At 40.5% G+C, this 20,054-nt stretch overlaps 1 protein-coding gene and 1 long non-coding RNA gene across 2 annotated transcripts; both read left to right on the forward strand.

Moving 5' to 3' along the window:
- The first annotated feature begins 3,536 nt into the window (after positions 1 to 3,536).
- Positions 3,537 to 7,769, forward strand: LOC113018289 (uncharacterized). Its single transcript, XR_003271747.2, has 3 exons — positions 3,537 to 3,746; positions 3,965 to 4,033; positions 6,854 to 7,769. It is a non-coding gene; the product is annotated as an uncharacterized LOC113018289 (long non-coding RNA).
- A 1,699-nt stretch (positions 7,770 to 9,468) lies between these two features.
- On the forward strand, positions 9,469 to 16,230 carry LOC113011332 (uncharacterized). The gene is made up of 5 exons (XM_080299080.1): positions 9,469 to 11,420; positions 11,500 to 11,745; positions 11,832 to 11,975; positions 12,992 to 13,090; positions 15,909 to 16,230. Exons 1-5 carry the CDS (start codon positions 11,399 to 11,401, stop codon positions 15,950 to 15,952), a joined length of 555 nt encoding a protein of 184 aa, XP_080155206.1. The 5' UTR covers positions 9,469 to 11,398; the 3' UTR covers positions 15,953 to 16,230.
- The last annotated feature ends 3,824 nt before the right edge of the window (positions 16,231 to 20,054 follow it).

The raw sequence follows: 20,054 nt of genomic DNA on the forward strand, positions 1-20,054 counted from the left end.
CAATTGTGATGGCTTTGCGGGTGAGGCGAGTGGTGTAAATGTCTTGCAGGGAGGGGAGTGGTACACCAACTATCCTCTCAGCTGTTCTCACAATGCGTTGTAGAGCTTTCCTGTTATAGTCAGTGCAGCTACCGCCCCACACAGTGATGCAGCTGGAGAGGATACTTTCAATAGTTCCTCTGTAGAATGTAGTCAGGATGGGTGGTGGAGCACTTGCCCGCTTGAGTTTGCGCAGGAAGTAGAGGCGCTGTTGTGCTTTCTTGGCCAGTGATGCTGTGTTGGTGGTCCAAGAGAGGTCCTCACTGATGTGCACCCCCAGGAACTTGGTGCTGCTCACCCTCTCCACCGCGGCGCCGTCGATGGTCAATGGGGGGTGACAGGTGTGGCCTCTCTGGAAGTTGACAATAATCTCCTTGGTCTTACTGACATTTAGCAGGAGGTTGTTGTCTCTGCACCACGTGGTCAGGAGCTCAACCTCTTTCCTGTAGTGGGTCTCATCGCTCTTGGTGATGAGCCCCACCAGCGTTGTGTCGTCCGCAAACTTCACAAGGTGGTTGGAGCTGTAGGTTGGTGTGCAGTCATGTGTCAGCAGGGTGAAGAGCAGAGGACTGAGCACACAGCCTTGTGGAGCCCCCGTGCTCAGGGTGATGCTGTTTGAGACCTTGTTGCCCACACGCACCGCTTGAGGCCTCTGGCTGAGGAAATCCAGCAGCCAGTTGCAGAGGGAGGTGCTGAGGCCCAGTCTGTCCAGTTTACAGATGAGTTGTTGTGGTATTATGGTGTTGAATGCTGAGCTAAAGTCTATGAACAGCATTCTCACATATGAGTCTTTCTTGTCCAGATGAGTTAGGGCTGGGTGGAGGGCAGAGCAGATTGCATCCTCTGTGGATCGTTTCGCTCTGTATGCGAACTGGTATGGGTCCAGGGTGGGAGGTAAGGTGGATTTGATGTGTGACATGACTAGTCGTTCAAAGCACTTCATTATAATGGGTGTCAGTGCCACGGGGCGGTAGTCATTGAAACAGGCTGGGGATGGTTTCTTTGGCACAGGTATGATGGTGGCAGTCTTGAAGCATGATGGGACAGTGGCTTGCCTCAGGGAGGTGTTAAAGATGTCTGTGAAGACATTCTTCAGCTCCTCTGCGCAGTCTTTCAGCACTCTACCAGGGATGTTATCTGGACCCGCTGCTTTCCGGGCGTTGATGGTGATGAGTGTCCTCTTCACGCTGGCAGCAGACAGGCACAGAGGCTGGTCGTGTGGAGGTTGTGGTGTTTTCTGTGGGCGTGTGTTGTTCTGTGCTTCAAATCGTGCAAAGAAGCTGTTCAGGTTGTTGAGCAGAGTGGTGTCGCTCTCACAGCTACGCGCTGCAGGCTTGTAGTCTGTAATAGCCTGGATGCCTTGCCATAGGCTTCTTGCGTCCTTGCTATCATTGAAGTGGGAGGTTATCTTTATAAATGTTATAAAGTTATAAAGTTAAATTTAAAGTTGCATTTAAATTTGCTGCTACACTGTACAATACATATAATAATATTTATATTGTAATATCAGTTAACAGACACATTCAAGTTTAAATACTGTGTATTCATTGTGTTCATGGTGTGTAGTATTTCTATAAAGTCAAGTAACCAGAACTCCAGCATAACAGAAGATGTCAGGAACAGCTGCAGAATATATGGGTTGTGCCCGGGACACTCAGCCCAGGAGCTATAAGTAGTTCATATGTCGGTCTCATTATTGACCCTAAGGAATTTTGATTTTCTGGGGGTAATTTAAGTTACACCATCTTGAGTTTAAATACATACTGTATTAAGAGAAAAGAACCCAGGGCCCCGGTCTACATCAGTATAATATATGATAGATTGGCTACATTATGCTCACCTCAAATCAACCTGAGTGTCATTTCTCTTTAGTCCTGATCTCACTGCTGAGCTGCACAACAAACCAAGGTCAGTAACCTTCTTCTGTCACACATGAAACTCTTGGCTCTTGGCTCTTGACAGATTCAGTCGCATCTTTTCTCCCTCCCGCTCATCTTATCTTCCCTGTTTGCGCTACTCATGTCCTTGTCTTGTCTTGTCTACTCTAACCCTCAGAGAGTCTCTCTCTTGTTCTCTAAACCCTAAAAAATATGGATTATATCAACTGGTCTCTGAACGCGATTGACACCTTTTTATGGACGACAAGCCTGAGTTTGGGAGAGCCCAATTGTCCTGGTGGGATGTTTTCTGCCGGATACACGATGGATGGGTGGCAGCACTGGCGTGTGCCTGGTGGGACTGTCAATTTAGGACATAGAAGATCTACACTTATTCTGAACCGTGATAACAGGGTTCTTGCTGATCGGAGCTGGCTCAGCCCTGGCTTACTGATATTAAAGAAAGCTCTTATGGCTGTTCAAAACTCCACAAGGCTAGCCGCTATGATTGAAGCGATGGGAAGGGCCATGAGCACGTAGACGGTGCTTATTGAACATAAAATGGAAAGATCTTGGAGAAGCTCACGACTGTCATGTCTGTATGCAGGCAGGAAAAGGACCCAATATGCAGACTCGTAGAGGCAGAACTTAAACTCGAGGTCCACTGCTTTATTGCAGGCATAAGTCAAAAACAGAACAAAACTAGGAGGGCTAGAAACTGAACTAGAACTAAAACACACAGCAGGTCTGAGGCTATGGAAGTTAATGACGTGACAATGAACAGAAGCAAGCACAGACAATAAATACAGAAGGTCTGCAGCCTGATCTCAAATATAAAACTGATTCAATTAAGCATTAATCACAGAATTATAAAAGTTTTAACAAAAATATTTCATATAACAAATCAAATATTTTTTATTTTAACCCTCACAGCTCGTCTGACTGTGAGTCCCAGCAGCTCTCAGTTCTTTGAAGGAGACTTTGTGTCTCTGAGCTGTGAGGAGGACGACAGCTCTGCTGGATGGACTCTGAGGAGAAACACAAGCAAAGGAAACATCACTCAGTGTGGAGATGGGTGGGGAACATCATTTAACTCTTCCTGTGACATCAGTTACATCGTTGAACGAGACAGTGGAGTTTACTGGTGTGAGTCCAGAGAGGGTCCCATCAGTAACATGGTTAACCTGACAGTCACTGGTAAGCTGAGTGTGTGGAGTTAGTGTTGATGAAGCTGTGTGTAAATGGATGAAATGCTGTAGTTTGTCTCTGTGTTGAGGTGGATCAGTGATCCTGCAGAGTCCTGTCCTCCCTGTGATGGAGGGAGATGACGTCACTCTGCTCTGTAAAACAAAGACCACTCCCTCCAACCTCACAGCTGCTTTCTATAAAGATGGCTCCCTCATCAGGAAGCAGCCTACAGGTCACATGACCATCCAGCATGTTTCCAGGTCTGATGAAGGCCTCTACAAGTGTGACATCAGCGGTCATGGAGAGTCTCCATCCAGCTGGATCACTGTCACAGGTGACACACTCACCTGTCTGTGTTTCTGCAGCTTTCAACACTCACAATGTGACGACAACTTAATGACTGTGTTTGCTTTATTTTAGAGAGAAACACCACCACACCTCCACCTACATCCACACCTCCACCTACATCCACAGCTCCACCTACATCCACCTCTCATCCAGCTTTCACCTCCATCACTCTTCCTCGACCACTCTCTCTTCCTCTTCTCTCTCTGTTGTCATGTGTTGGATCCTCCTGTGTTGTGGTTCTACTGGTGTTACTGGTTCTGCTGGTGAGACGATGTGTTCACAGGATACCTGAAGGTGAGACTGACTGAGACTTTTTGATTTTAGATTTGAAGTTCATGTTAATCTACATGTTATAGTCTTTACATCAATAATGATTTGATGGTTTTGCATTGATGTTTGATCCCCATGGAAGTAACTCAACATTCTTTGTATATCATTTTTTTAAATTAAAATCCTAACTTTAGAGTTTTTAAGTAAAACATGTTGCTGTTGAATTTGGATCATTTCACCAGATCAAGATGAACCTGTAGAAGATGACATCACGTATGGTGACATCCAAATATCAACCAATCGAACTCGAGGTAATTCTGGGTGTTTTTGTTACAAGATTCTTTAATGGTTGTACAGATGTTGTTGTTTTTTTTTTAATGAAATGCTTTATATCATACTTCAGAAAAGTTTGAGCTTTTGATTCTGTGCACAGACATTTTATGGCTTATTAAAAATAAAGTTATTTGAGGACACTGTGGAGCATGTAAAAATGTAGATGGATGAAACGCTCCCATTTTCTTTCAAGAGTTCTGGAGGAAGTGATCTATATACAGTTGCAGGCCCACCTTGATTTTGATCTAAAAGGCTGAGGCCCCTCCTCCCTATTCGAGCTCCTATTTATTTATGCTCCAGAGAGAACCGTGCGGTCCAGTTCCAAACTTATGTTATCTATTTCATGGTCTAAACTTAAAACTCACAGCAACAGAGCCTTCTGTGTGGCAGGTCCCACACTCTGTAATAGTCTGCCTCTAAATATTAGATCTGTACATTTCTTGGATTTCAGCACGAGGTAACCCACACATTGTTGTTTTAGTTCGTTCTATTGTCTTATTGTTTTATTGTCTTCTTTTTTATATTTAATTGCAACATTGTTGCACATTTTACTTTTTTAGTTGCATTTTAGTTTGCACAGCACTTTGTGCAGCGTGAGCTTTTGGAAATGTGCTATATAAATAAGCTTGACCTTGACCTTGATTTAAGGTTATATGCTAATGGCTACGTTAGATACAAAGCCCCAAGTAGAGAGAGTAAAAATTCTAAAGCTGTAGCTAAAATGACCACCAATCACATGGCCTCTGATCAGGATTTGATGGTCATCTGTGTAAAATGCAGACCTGAAGTTTAGTCATACAAACTTTGATATACCTTAGACTCAATCTATAACATATACAGGCAGAGATTCACGTCTTTTGACCGTTGATCCTCATCACTGAGTTTCCCTGAACAACAAAGTGTGCATAAACAACTTGCATATTCAAAACTGTGAAACCATTTTCCTCGATAAAACCCCTCAAAAATCCTCAAATATAGATTCAATAATATGATTATAGGTTAAAGACTTGCCTTCATAAACTCATTGTTTTAATATGATCATTTAATATAAAACAAATTCCACAAATATTTTGACCAAACAACTTCAGAGATCTCATTGATAAGACTGACCACACTTTAAGACTGGGATGGTAGAGCAGGACGCCCACTAATCAGAAGGTCGGGTGGAAGGACTGGATCCCCAGTCTGGATGCCAAATAACTTTGGGCAAGATAATAACCCCAAGTTGCTCTCCGATGGAGTATGAATGTGCATGAATGTTAGATAGAAGAACACAAATAGAAACATCATAAGGAAAAAGTGTTTGTGTGAATGGGTGAATGAGGCAAGTTGTGTAAAGTGCTTTGAGTGCTCGGTGTAGAAAAGCTCTATATAAGAATCATTTACCGTTTATCATCACCACAATAACCGTTGCCCCTCCCCTTTTACTCCAAGCAAGCATCATCAGACTCGACTGTCTACTTTAATGAGATCCCAGTGTTTGTGCTTCCTCTTGGAGGGAGTACAAATATGAAACATCTGCAATTTTCTTTGGGCACGCTGGACCTTAACAAATAACACTGACTCATCCAGAGGTCTGCATCAGTGTATTCATGTTTTTGTGAGCGGCCGCTATATAAACAAATATGAATTCAATTAAATTCAGTTATACTGCTCTGTGGCTTCAGTGCACACAGTTTGTTATCAGGGTGAAAGTGTTGTTAATATGAAGGGCATAAAAAGAGTTCTAACACCACAGCAGCTACTTCCTGTAGTTTAGTTTGAAGCTGATGACACTTCTCTGTTCTGGTGTGGGCAATGACACTGTTTATATTTTGAGAACTTGCGCTGTGGTCAAGTCTCAGCCTGCACTGAAAAAGGTGCCAGCTCTCTGGTTGGTCATCATCAGCTCGTCATTTCTTGTTTCTCAGCAAAAGCATTGAGAAATGGAAAAAGAAAGACCATGAAAAGCTACAGCTATTTACAAACGTTACATACATAGGTCAATCTTCACACAGTCTTTTTAGCTGTGGTCTAACTGGTCTATGCTGTGTCTAAAGCTTGATACCCCAGTTTTGGTTCTATGAAAAGTACATACCAAAAACTGTTCTAATGTTTGCAGAGGCCAAACACCAACATTAATATTAGGCACACTTGCTTGGCAGTTAAATTAAAACAGGTCTAAAGAGCTGACCCAGACAACTCTTTAACATAACGACTGAACATTTTCTGAAATTTAAATCATCACTAAAATGTATAGAAAATCAGCCTGTTAAATAATATATACAGACAAATAAAAAGTCCTTTAAAATCATTAAATGTATTAATTAATAACACATAAATCAAAGTTATATTTTCACCAGTTGTTCATTAACTCAGACAGCCATGTCCTAAAGAGACTGATTTTACACCAGTGTACAGGCTACAAGGTTAATTAAATCAAATGTGTCATGATATCTATGCGACTTAAGACTTAAAAGCTACTATTTTTAATATGTCATACAAAGGTCACACTAAATAAACCCACATGTGAGCCCACTTTCACCCTCACACTTGCTTAAAATGTTGTGGGCCTGTTAGTTGCTCACTCTGACACGGCTGTGAAGCACCTCGCTTCACACAGGTGCTGCACCACTGCTCACTGTTACTGCTTCACTGTTTCACATGGGAGCTGGAGCTGTTAATGGTGAGAGGTCGGCTACACCAGTTTATCACAGGACATTTAGAAATGTGACTAAATCTTTCAACAAAAGTCACCAAGAACTATGAAGTTTGTAATGATGTTTCCTGTTGTTTGAACTGTGTGTGTTTGTGTTCAGACTTTAAACCAGAGCCAGAGACCATCTACTCTTCAGTGAAGTCCAACCGTCCAGCTGCTGGTCTCTAACTGGCCCCCAGCACCTGAGACCAGAAGACATCCACACATTAATTTTTCACTGATATAAACTAAAATGATTCAAAACTTCAAAAACCATATGAGGATATATGTTTAGTTGAAAATTTAAATGTGTATTTTGCTGCAGTGACAAAGAATATAAATATGTTAATGTGTTTCATGGCCAGAGCTTCACTGTTTATATTGAAGTATGACTCAAACACCTTGTTCTTGTTCCCTCAGCTACTACTTAATTTCTGCGTGTGAATAATAAATCTTTGCTCTCACTTATTTTCCTTGTGTGGTTCAAAAGGAAATGAGTCACATATAAAGTCTGCTGCCCTCTACTGGTAACACTGAGCAATACAATAGAGTTCGAGCCAAATATCACAATTATCTATGATATTGATAGAGAGAAAGACACATTTACATTCCAGCTCCAAGCAAAGCAGCTGCTTTTCACATGACAATACTTTGACAGTGTGATATCTTTCAATTGACTCCCGAGGTCATTTGTGTTTAACTGCTTTTTACCAAAATAATGGTTCCCAGAGTGGCAGCAGGGGTGTCTAACAAAGTTATGAAGGCAGTAAGGGGCTTCCACCAAATAAATATCGCATGTCTATAACTATATGTAGATTATCAGAGCTCCATTGTAGTTTCAGGTCATGATTCTGTCTTGTGATACAAAGACTAATTGTTTCTTATTTGGTGTACTTTTTCTGAATACATTGAATTTTAGCTCTGCAAATAATAAATCACTCTCCAAATTACTTAATGGCAATGTGGAGCAGGAAATGGGGTTTATCACTACTGTGTTGGGCTATTGTTGCACCACAAACTTGTAAATAAACCCACTGTATTACTAAAGAGAGTCTGGGCCTGAGTCCATTCAGCTTGTGATATTCCAGCTGTTGATCAGCACCATGGACAGCACTCACACACATTGATATTCAAGCTTATGTTTTAAACTCACACCATCTTCTTCAACTGGACCAGCACTGGCGTAAAATAGATTGTGATTTGGTAAAGTAATATCAAGAGAGCTGCAAGTAACTTTTAAAGATGTGATATGATTGACCGAGAGTATTTTAGAAGTTGAATAGTTCCATAAATGTATTGCATTTGCCATCTACAATAATAAGTGGAAGAAAAAGGATAAATGGAATTTCCTCCTGGAATCACTTTATGTTTAAAAACGCCTCTAGCATCCAGCGCACTGCTGAGCACTTTGTTCATATGTCATTGCAGCAGATGCATGAAGCACATGTCTAAATATAACCATTTCCATCACAAGTGACTGAAAGTCAGAGATCTTTCTGTTGACTGTGTGTTTCGTCAAACATGGTGTAATTATTCTCTGGTGAAAAGTGCACTACTTTTTGAAATCACATCAACAAACCACAAACAACACCTGCCTAAACATTTGCCAACACATAGTTTCCATGTTATGACCTTAGAAATGGGAGCAGGGAGGAGCACAAAACAGGATTCCCTGAATTTCAGAAGAACACATAAATTTGAAAATCCAAAAAGTTCTGTAACACTCACACTCTCCACAACTTATTTAATTACCATCTCAAAAATATGTGTAAATGAAGAGAATCTTTATCCACAGTGACACTGAGGTGCGATCATGGCTCAAGTGTTGGCAGTTCATCTTGTAATCGGAAGGTTGCTGGTTCAAGCCCCGGCTCGGACAGACCCGGTCGTTGTGTCCTTGGGCAAGATACTTCACCGACTGGTGGTGGTCAGAGGGCCCGGTGGCGCCAGTGTCCGGCAGCCTCGCCTCTGTCAGTGCGCCCCAGGGCGGCTTGCCATCACCAGTGTGTGAATGGGTGGATGACTGAACATGTAAAGTGCTGTACAAATACAGACCATTTACGATAAAAAAATGTATTTTCAATAGATACAGACATATTTATTATGTTAATGTCTTTTAATCAAACTATGACAACATCGTTGTTGATCTTCTTGTATCCATGTTAGTGTTTAAAGTCCAACATCTCCCTCTAGTGGCCACATATAAACATGTGTGAGGATGGTGTTCATGTAAAATGTGAATCATAGTGTTCCAGTCAGTCATCAGTGTGTCTCTGCACAGCTGTAATTAAAATGTATTCAGAGGGCCTCAGTATCTGAATGGTTCCAGTTCAGCTCCATAACAGCAGCGTCCCTGGTTTGATTGAACAATTGAACAAGTGAATTACCCACCTCTGTGTTTGAACCAATAGAAAGCTGGTGCTCAGAGGAAGAGGGCGGGCTTTACTTGGTGTCAGTGACAGAAATGAAAAGAAGCTCAAATGAGTGAGAAGGACGATGAAGGAAACATCTGTGCTGTGTCTGCTCTGTAAGTAGAATCTCTGTGTTTGTTTGAATTCTTGTACTTTGACTGTCTGCTCTCCTGATAACTGATGATGGAGGAGAAGACATGAAAAACAAATCAGGCTGAATTCAAGTTCAAACACCACGAGGACCAACTGCAGGTCTGAACTGACTCTTTATCTTTGCTCAGGAGTCGAGGAAACACTGGTTAAGAAACCTAATGCATGGATGGATGACATATGCTAGCAGCTGTCTTTTATCTTTAGGTATGTTTTATTCAGTTTTATTCACCATTGTTATCCAAACTTTATTAAAAAAAATATTGCTGGTGTCAAATTGAAAATGAGCGGATATACAAGACAGAGACCAGTCTCTGGATTTGTTTGTCATGATTTGGGTTTTGCTTAACATCAGCTGACACGAGCTTGGAAATTAGAATTGGCTGGGCTGCACTATGAATTCTGGGATAGGTTGGGCCACAAAGGATACACCCCACCCATCAGTCAAATCTAGGGAAAAGAAGGACGCATTTGTCCCCACATTTGGAGCAGTCTTCGAATTTGGATAGCCTTGGTCGCATCGCTGTGATGTAATTGCCTACAAATGCGGCCGTCAAAGCATGCTGCACCTGAATTTGGACACAGCAAACCTGCATGCTCTGCTGACAGTGTTGGGAAGGTTACTTTAAAATGTATTCCACTACAGATTACAGAATACATGCCCCAAAATGTATTCTGTAACATATTCCGTTATGTTACTCAATGTTATGTAAGTCAATCAGAGTAACGTATCCTGAATACTTTGGATTACTTAATATATTATCATGCTTTTTACAACTACATGAATGTACTATTGCTGTGTGATTTATTACTATTGCTGAAGGCTACTTGCCATACTTATACCAAATAGATTTTTAAACATTAATATAAAATGAGTAAAAGTAGGACTGACATTAGGTACGGCTGCACTTTTTGCAGTGATCTTGTGATCGCCGCATGTATATAAAACAGGTCCGCAGCTCTAAACCGTAGTAAAGGGACCTCTGGCTAATACGTCGGGTTCTGTGTCGGACTCGTAGCCTGGTTCGTATTCTGTTACTCCTCAACACTGTCTGCTGAGCAGCCCTGTCTTATTGCTCCTGAGCATAGTATCCTAAGCTGCCTGAATCTGAACCTCTGGGGCTTGAGCTGTCGACAAATCATCAGGCAGTGGACCCTTCAGGTCGGCCCCTTAGTGTCTCCTTCTCCACCAATGTGGGGTTCCTACCATGCCACCAGATGAGTCAGATCACTATTGCTAACGCCTGCCCCCATCCGAGGGGTTGTCTTGATGCATGACTTCAATTCTTTGATCATTAAACCTACATATATGGATCAGTACTTAAGGTTTGACTCTCATCATGCACTGGAGCACAAACTGGGTGTCATCAGGACGCTATAACACAGAGCGAACACCATCCCCACTGACAAAACGGCCAGAGAAGCAGAAGAACATCACATCAAGAAGGCCCTGAGTAAATGTGGTTAAATTTCCTTGAAATGAAACTGAACCTGGACATGTTGTGGTATGTGGTTTAGTTGCATCAGTGGCAGTAATGGGTGATGGTTGACGTAGTTTGTATCTATTTTTAAGTTTCTAAGTTTCTTTTTTTTCAGTTAAAAGGGTTTAGTTATTGGAAAGAGGGCGCTTCCTCAGTTTGTCAGCTGTTTGTGTGGAGTTGTTCTTTATGTTCACCTCAAATCAACCTGAGTGTCATTTCTCTTTAGTTCTGATCTCACTGCTGAGCTGCACAACAAACCAAGGTCAGTAACCTTCTTCTGTCACAGTTTAAACCTGAGAAATGCTCACTGATATGACCTGATTGGGTTCATGTTTCACAATGTAAAGTCTAACAGATCATCAGTTTTTCATTTTAACCCTCACAGCTCGTCTGACTGTGAGTCCCAGCAGCTCTCAGTTCTTTGAATATGACTTTGTGTCTCTGAGCTGTGAGGAGGACGACAGCTCTGCTGGATGGACTCTGAGGAGAACCACAAGCAAACCACAGACGACTCAGTTTGGAGATGGGTGGGGAGAAGGTGCTGGTTCTTCCTGTAATATCACTGTTTTCCTACTGGACAGTGGAGTTTACTGGTGTGAGTCCAGAGAGGGTCCCATCAGTAACATGGTTAACCTGACAGTCACTGGTAAGCTGAGTGTGTGGAGTTAGTGTTGATGAAGCTGTGTGTAAATGGATGAAATGCTGTAGTTTGTCTCTGTGTTGAGGTGGATCAGTGATCCTGCAGAGTCCTGTCCTCCCTGTGATGGAGGGAGATGACGTCACTCTGCTCTGTAAAACAAAGACCACTCCCTCCAACCTCCCAGCTGCTTTTTTCAAAGATGGTGTCTTTATTGGGGATGAGACTACAGGTCACATGACCATCCAGCATGTTTCCAGGTCTGATGAAGGCCTCTACAAGTGTGACATCAGCGGTCATGGAGAGTCTCCATCCAGCTGGATCACTGTCACAGGTGACACACTCACCTGTCTGTGTTTCTGCAGCTTTCAACATTCACAATGTGACGACAACTTAATGACTGTGTTTGCTTTATTTTAGGGGAACACACCACCACACCTCCACCTACATCACTCTCTCCTCCTGTTCTCTCTGTGTTGTCATGTGCTGGATCAGTCTGTGTTTTGGTTCTACTGGTGTTACTGGTTCTGCTGGTGAGACGATGTGTTAACAGGAAACCTGAAGGTGAGACTCAGACTTAACATTTTTTACATGTGTTGGTTTCTTTACACATGTATTATGATTAACGTTGTTTTGTGCTTACATTGCATGCAAAAGTTGCCATCTTCAAGTTGTTACATCTTACATATATAAAATTAACAGTTCTGTGTCTGAATTGTAATTTTCAAAACATCACCATGGATTGTAATTGCAAAAACTGCCAGGCAGAAAGAAGAAAGAAAAAAAGAAAAGAAAGCTTCAATAGTGCAAACAACAGATTACAGTGGCAAAAACGTGGCAAAAACCTCCAGACGAAATAAACTTGGATGCTTCTCACCCAGCTTTGACAGCTGAGATAAACATTTGACTGACAGGGAAAAACTCTGCCTCTGGATCTGGAATCACTCTGCTATCGTCTGTCACATCCTCTTCTGTCACACCAACACTCCTGCAAGGCAGCACCATCTTTAAAATCCTTTGTCCAGTATATTTACTATCCCCCCTCTGCATGTCCGAGCATTTCACATTTTACTTAAATTAATTCACACTTTTACAAACATGTTGTTTTATTTGATTTGTTTCTTTGTCAACAATTTAAGGCCAGAAAAGAATAATCTCTATAAAATATGAGTTTTTGTCTTAAAACTTTATTATTATGTGTTACTTTGTGTTCATTGTGTTTGTAGTCTGTGGTTAGCTGAAGCTAACAGCTCTGCAGTCGTCCAGCATCCTGTTTCTGATAGAAAGAAACACTTCAGCTGCAGCTGTTTCAACACAGGGCTGTTTATTTAAAATAGGAATTAATTCCTCATATTAGATGAACTTACTTAATATTGTTTACAGATTGTTTTTTAACAGACTTCACAGTTTTTTGTGATGGGCGGCAACATTTTAAAACCCATTTAAATTTGGAATACACCTCTTATTATCTATAACTGAAATGTTATGTATTCTCTGAAGGTTTTCTATAGTAGCAAAAACATCTGTGGGAGCAGCTCTCCTATTAGCTGATGGTCCTCTGTGTGTCTTTTATTGTGCAGTGAGAGATTCAGCTCCAGCGTACTCATCAGTGACATCTGAAGACACCAGCTATGCAGAAATCATCATCAAAGAGAAGCAAAACAATTCAAAGATGAGAGGTACAGCTGCGTCTTGTCTCCATCATAGTTCACTTCTACAACCAACAACTGGTCCTTTGCTTTAAGCTAAATGCTAACATTAGAACAGACAGCAGACAAGTTAGCATTGTTTCTTTAGCAAAGAAATGTCAAGGATGCTAATGAAATGTTTTCTTCTTCCTCCTCACCTCACATCTCATGTACTGAACAGAAGTCAGAAGCATGCATAAAAATTCTTAATTGGTCCTGATATTCTTTCCATTAATTATTGTCATCAGATTAGTCTTTTTACCTTCCTGTCTCTGGAGAGAGTCAAGAGCTGACTAAACAAAACTAACAGCTGGTTAAAAGCTAAAAATCACACTTTCCCCCCGATAAACTGTTTGATAACATTCTAATAATATATCAGTTTATTCATTAAGCATCAGAGTCCATCGATCTTAGATCTACTTCAAAGTCGACAAAATGTGGATATTGAAGGAGTTAAAACTGAAAATACAGAAGATAAAATAAGCCTGTAAGCTGACAATGTAGTACACAGGTATTCAAACTGAGCCACGTTCACTACCTCTCACCCGTTCCTCTTTGTCTTTGGGTAACAATAACACATTTTCCCCTGCATTCTGTAGCCAACAGTACCAGAGGCAGTCATGTTTAATCCTGACCGATCTGGTGTGCTCATTCTTAAAGATCAAAATGGTTAATTGCACTGGGTCCGCTTCCCCATGCTGTTCTCTCCATTTATGTAGACTTGACATCAGCACTGTGACCGCCAAAAGAATTATGAACACAGAAAAGTAAGTGGATTTTGATCCACCATGCAATACCATCTGGAAAGCATCCAATTGGCAACAGCTTCATTTCACACTGCGGATGCAGTAAAAGCATACCTGAATAGAACAACACAACGAAATGGAGAATGGAGAATAACTTTGGTCGTACCGATTATTGATTTTTCAGTTCCTTTGATCAGTTAAAGGTAAAGAAACAAAGCTAATAAAACATTCATTAAAACACACAACCCATCTCAATCCAAAATTGAGACCAGGGGACAGAGTTGACTCTTGCAGGCATATTTGACGGTGTGGTAGCTCCAACTCCACCTAAGTAAATAAATGAAAATGAGGAGTTTTGGTATTGGTGGTTTTGTTTGGGCCAAATTTGATCTGGTGTGTTTGGGCATTTGGCAATGCAATAACTGGGTAATAAATCCATTAGCAGCCAAAATGTGTCTGGTTTTGATATGCAAAAGCTGTTAGCAGTATGAATGTTCACACTAAATACAACAATTATCCTTTAATGCAGTGAAACAAGTCCTGCATGTTTAACCGCAGCAGCTACTTCCTGTTGTTGATTCTAAACTGTAGCTGAAGAAACCACCACAGACAGATCTGGTTTAGCCAATGGCAGTGTTCATTTTGTGAGAGCGTGTTTTCTTGGTGCTCTGTGGTGAAATGTGTCAGACTGCACTGAAAGGCCATGACTGTGGTTGTGCAATTTCATCATACAAACAAGTTTTATGCAATCAGTTCCTGTTCTCAGCAGAAAAGAAAAAAAGTGGAGAAAACTGTGAAAACCTGCTGCTAAGTGCAAATGCTATACGTTAATGTCTGCATAATCAAAAATAAATAAACTGCCACAGATTTATTTCAGTATTATATCAGTGCTGTTAGTGTAGTGTAGTAATTTGTGTGTTTATTTCTGCAGAGGCTGAGACAGGTGTTGTGTAGTCAGAAGTGAGAACTGAAGGTGCCTTCTGACTGCTGTAGAATCACAGTCCATCATTTTTCTTTTTCTTCTTCTCCATTAAAGGGTTACCACAGCAGATCACCTGTCTCTAACTCACCCCAGTATTCACTTATTCTACCTCACTTGTTAGATCGATATGCTGTCATAGAGATAAATAAAGATATCCTTAATATGCTCATCTCAGGCAGAAAAGCCACACCCACGTAAAGGACAGCCAATCAGCTGAATGTTTCATTAAAGGTCAAATAAAATAGAGAATGAAGACAGAGGCTGAAGAGAGTTCAGTATAAGATAAATAAAGATTTTTTATAAGTGTGAATCAAGCACAGCTACTCAGGAAATAACCAGATAAGTTTTATGTTAAATGTGAAGCGTATCTGTTATCCTGTCCTACAGAGAGGATAATAGAACACAAATTATAACCAAACTCAAATAAATTCAATTACAATGTGTTTCAGCCCAGTAACTTCCTGTCTTCCTACGCTGCTTATTTTTTCCACTACACATGGGTCAAACTGGGTCAAATTTTACACACCCACACTCGCTTCACAGCTTCAACACAACTGTGCATCACTGTTCACCTTTACTGTCTGAAGCCTCACTGCTTGCCCACTCTGTGAAAAGAAATGTAGCTACATCTTGCAGCAGTGACGTGAAATAAACGATGCTGTGACAGAGGAGGTTGTCAGACAAGACAAATAGCTAAATATTGACCAAGAGAAGAAATATCTAGTGGAAAATGTGGGAATGCTCCTACTTACGAGAATCATGTCTAGTGGTGAGGATTGATAAGTCAAGGTTTGTGTTTTTACGTGTTGGTCTGTCTGAGAAATCTTCTGTGAGAAGTTGGAAACAGGAAATATTCGAATTTTAATTTCCCTGAATGCAGCTGATGCAAGTTTTTCAGTTTTGTGGGATCCTCGTTTGAGTTTTATGAAGTTCAACAAGCACAAACAAGTGTGGGCGGCACAGAAGCACTGAGGTGTTCTCAGTAACATCTGAACCGTGTGATGCAGAGAGGTGGATTGATTGAACTACAAATCTTGTAATCATGTTTCCTGTTGTTTGAACTGTGCGTGTTTGTGTTCAGACTTTAAACCAGAGCCAGACGTCGTCTACTCTTCACTGAAGTAGTCCACCAGTCCAACCACTGACGTCCAGCTGCTGGTTTCTAACTGGTCCATTCAGAACTTCAAATCAGAGAACATCCACATGTTGTACATATTTTTATGTTTTATGTATTTTTTCACTTATTTAAACGAATATGAGTCATAACTCAGATCTTACTTGTGGAGTGTTAAATGTCTTTTTTATGTTGTATATGAACCATATGAGTTAAGCACCTTGTTTATGTTTGCATAGAAATACTTTAGTTTCTCTGCAGGATTAATAAACTTGTTCTCTTTCTGTGATGTCAGATGGAAAATTTGACTTCTTCCGGTTGTGGCTAACTGACGCATGCTTTATTTCACAGCAGAAAACCATAAACATAACACTAAAAACAACAAAAGAACGACTATATATATAAAACAAACAAAATATTAAAACAAGCACACACAAAAAATCAAGCATGAAACCACAGCAGCAGAAATTTTCCAGTTGCTGTAAACTTCACAGAAAAACTTTATTACAGATGGAGAACTTCGCCTTGATGTTGTAAGTGTCACTGAAACCGGCCCGCAGCAGCTGACATATTAAATAGTAATAATAATAATAATAATAATAATAATAATATAGCACTACACTTGGAAGAGAAACAAAGCAATTTCACTATGTTAACTTGGATTACAAAGTTAGTGGTTATATTGTCTGGTGCCATCTAGTGGTAAAACATTAACAGTGTTACAGTGGAGCAGATTTTTTTCTTGTTTAATGAATGACAACCTGCAGGGTTTGATTCCATTTCACGTGACATGATGTGTGTGTACTTTGTAAGATGTGAGAGTTCCCTTGTGTCATTGTCATGGTCATGGGTTAGCTCATGCTTTTCCCCTGTAAACCTAAACTTAACTTTTTCTATTGTTTATATAAATATGTATTTTCCTAATGAATTTTAACAGAAAATATTTTTCAATTTACAGTAAACTAATTAAAATTAGCTTCCTGGTTAGTTTTTTTTTTTTTTTTAAAGTGAGGGGCATCCTGAGAAATATATTACCTGTACTTCCTGACCTTGCTCTCACTCATTTGTAGCTAATGTTTGCAAATCTATTGAAGTCAACAACTTGCAACAACTTGTGTTTTTGGGTAGTTCGTTTAGAGCAGTGTGTCAGCGCAGCAGCAGTTTAAATGATGTTTACAATGCAAAGCAAGAAAAAAGTGATGCTTACAGGAAGGACAGCAGAGGCCTGAAAGATGAAGCTCTGATGGACGAGTAGCTTGTGTTTTTATATGATGAAAATACTTGCTAATGCTGTATGTGTAAGTGTGATATACAGAAGCTCGTTCATTGGAAACAATTATTGAATGATGAATTCTTTAAATGATTGCTTTGAGTTACAAAGCAACCCCAAATTCAGGATTTGACTGAGCCATATGGAAAAGAAATGGGAAAAACTTATAAGTAGGGATGGGTACCGGTGTCCGGTGCCATGATGACATAAACGGTAGTAACCAGACCGAAAAGCAGCGCACATTACGGTGCTTTATTTCGGTGCTTTTTGTTCCTGAGCTGTGATACACTTCTAGCCAATCATTTTACGTTTCCGAGGATAGTAGGCGGGTCCAGGTACGTACGTTCTTTTAGAGCAGAGCTACAGATTTTTTTTTTTTTTTTTTTTTTTTTTTTTTAAGTGACATCAGAAACAGCAGCATGTGACATCACGTGATGGCGGAGCTTCAGTTCATCCTTTGTCATCTTTTTTTTTTACAGATTAAAAATGACCAAGTCGAAGCGGTCAAACTCTGGCTGTAGTTCACAGCAAAATATGAAAACTCAGCAGCAACAAGTGCTTTAAGCTGATACTGTGATACTGTCAAAGGAGGTAACACCTCGAATCCGATGAAACACCTGGCGACGCATAGCGTTTTTTTTAAAAGCCGAGAAATGCGCCGTATTTGATAGCTTGCTGCGAGACCTCACACCGAGCACATCTACTGCGGGTGGGTTGCCTGTTATCGGACCCGGAGTTAGCAACATCCCCCAAAAACCCGAAGAGGAGAGTCCTGGCCCCTAGCCCTGCCAGTGTAGCAGAAATGATGACGGATGATGATGCAGCAGCAGCCGTTCTTCTCTGCGTGAGTAGCTTAATGTTGTTCGTGTGTAATTTACGTTGAGTAGGCTAACCACGTTATTAAATTAATGCATGTAAGGTGAACTAGCAAACATCATCATAGCTACATGTCTTCTTGTTTGGTGGCAGATACTCCCTTCACCCTGGCCAAAAAGGCTAAAATGACCAAAGAAAAAGTGGAAAACAGTTAAACATGAGAGGTTTTTGGACAAAGTTGGTGTTTTTTCCATTGTTTAAGCATTGCTTCCAGCCAAGAGTGATACCATATATGCCCCATAGCTGCAGAAAAGGCTAACATTGTTATCTTTTTACAAAAAACCAGCTGAACATGGGAGGTTTTTGGACACAAAATTGTGTTCTCCATTCTTTAAGCACCGGTTTCAGCACCGTTTAAGCACCGGCACCGTTTCAAAAGTACCGGTTTGGCACCGGTATCGGATAAAACCTAAACGATACCCATCCCTACTTATAAGAGACTTGCATCAGCTTTAGCTTACTTCATATAGTGAATTCCTGGGCATCAACATCCACGAGGATCTGAGCTGGTCACACCATGTTGGTGTGATCACAAAAGCAGCAAGACAGCAGCTCTTTTTCCTGCGGTGCCTGAGAAGATTCGGCATGAACCCCAGAATACTTACAAACTTCTATCGATCCACCATTGAAAGTATGACTGGCTGCATCACCACCTGGCACGGCAGCTGTAATGCTTTGGACCGCACAGCTCTGCAGAGGGTGGTGAGATCAGCACAGCGCATCACCGGGACTGAACTGCCAGCCATGCAGGATCTCTACAGACAGCGCTGCATTAGGACGACTCAGAGGATCCTCTCTGTCCATATGGAAAAGACATAATAAAAACTTAAAAAAGTCTTGCATCAGATGTGGCCTTCTTCATATAGTTAATCATATAAGGCTTATATGATTTACTCATGAAACTGGCCACTTTCTCATTACTTTCATATATTGTTTTAGGAAGTATCCAAAACATACAAGTTTCATTATATAATTTTTCAAGGGATCTTATATATATATTTATATCTGTTTTCACTTGTATGCTTTTCATACAAGTTTCAAACCAGACAGATACAAACTTTATAAGATTTATATATATCTTTTCCATATGGGCATATTTAAGTGAAGCTGGTTTTTATTAATAGTTAATTAAAGCACTGATATTTATTTAAAAAAAAACCTGCTCATGTTCAACTGAATGTTATTAAATAATGGATGATCTGATGAAGCCATGCAGTGTGTGTGTAGTGCTCAAACATCGTCCTCTAGTGGCCATGTAAACAAATATCTGGGTTGATTATGTTCATATCAGTTTTGCAGTTTGCCCTGATGACGGCAGGGCCTGAGACGACAGAGCAATGTAATAAATCATGTTGGAGTTTTTAATGTGTTTAAAATAGTCATGAACTACTTTGTTCCTTCTCTTCTGATGAAATTCCATCCAGAGGCCCTTTGTAGTTTCTGGTTTCAGTAACATCATTTCTGTAAACTGACACGCTGAGCACTGAAACCACAACACACAAAACCCGTTTTTTCAACACTTTACATTTTTTAGTCCTGATTCACAACAATCTGTTTTATTTATGGTCACTAACTATGTCAGATGTGTGAGTCAGTAAACGTAGCTGTACTCGGGCAGCTGGAGTCATGAAGAAATCCAAAATTCACTTTTTCAAACGTTTTTGTTTTTTGTGATCAGGGACCAAACCAAAGATAAGACATCTTAGTTAAACACTGAAAAGAGGCAGGGTGTGGTTTGTCTCTCAATACATCTGAGCAACATGTCGACATGTATCTGGAAGTTTTTGAACCCAGGCATCCTAAATAATGGATGAAACTCCAACTACTAAATGGGCTAAACATCTAACATATTGATGTTGATGTTTCACCCAAACAAAAACAGTCCTAAACCAAGCTAATGGTAAGCAAACTGCTCTGAATCACATCATGTGTTTAGTTTAATTTAGCAATCACGATCGGAGCAGATG

This window comes from Astatotilapia calliptera, chromosome 3 (genome assembly GCF_964374335.1).
Source record: "Astatotilapia calliptera chromosome 3, fAstCal68.1, whole genome shotgun sequence".
Taxonomy (NCBI): Eukaryota; Metazoa; Chordata; class Actinopteri; order Cichliformes; family Cichlidae; genus Astatotilapia; species Astatotilapia calliptera.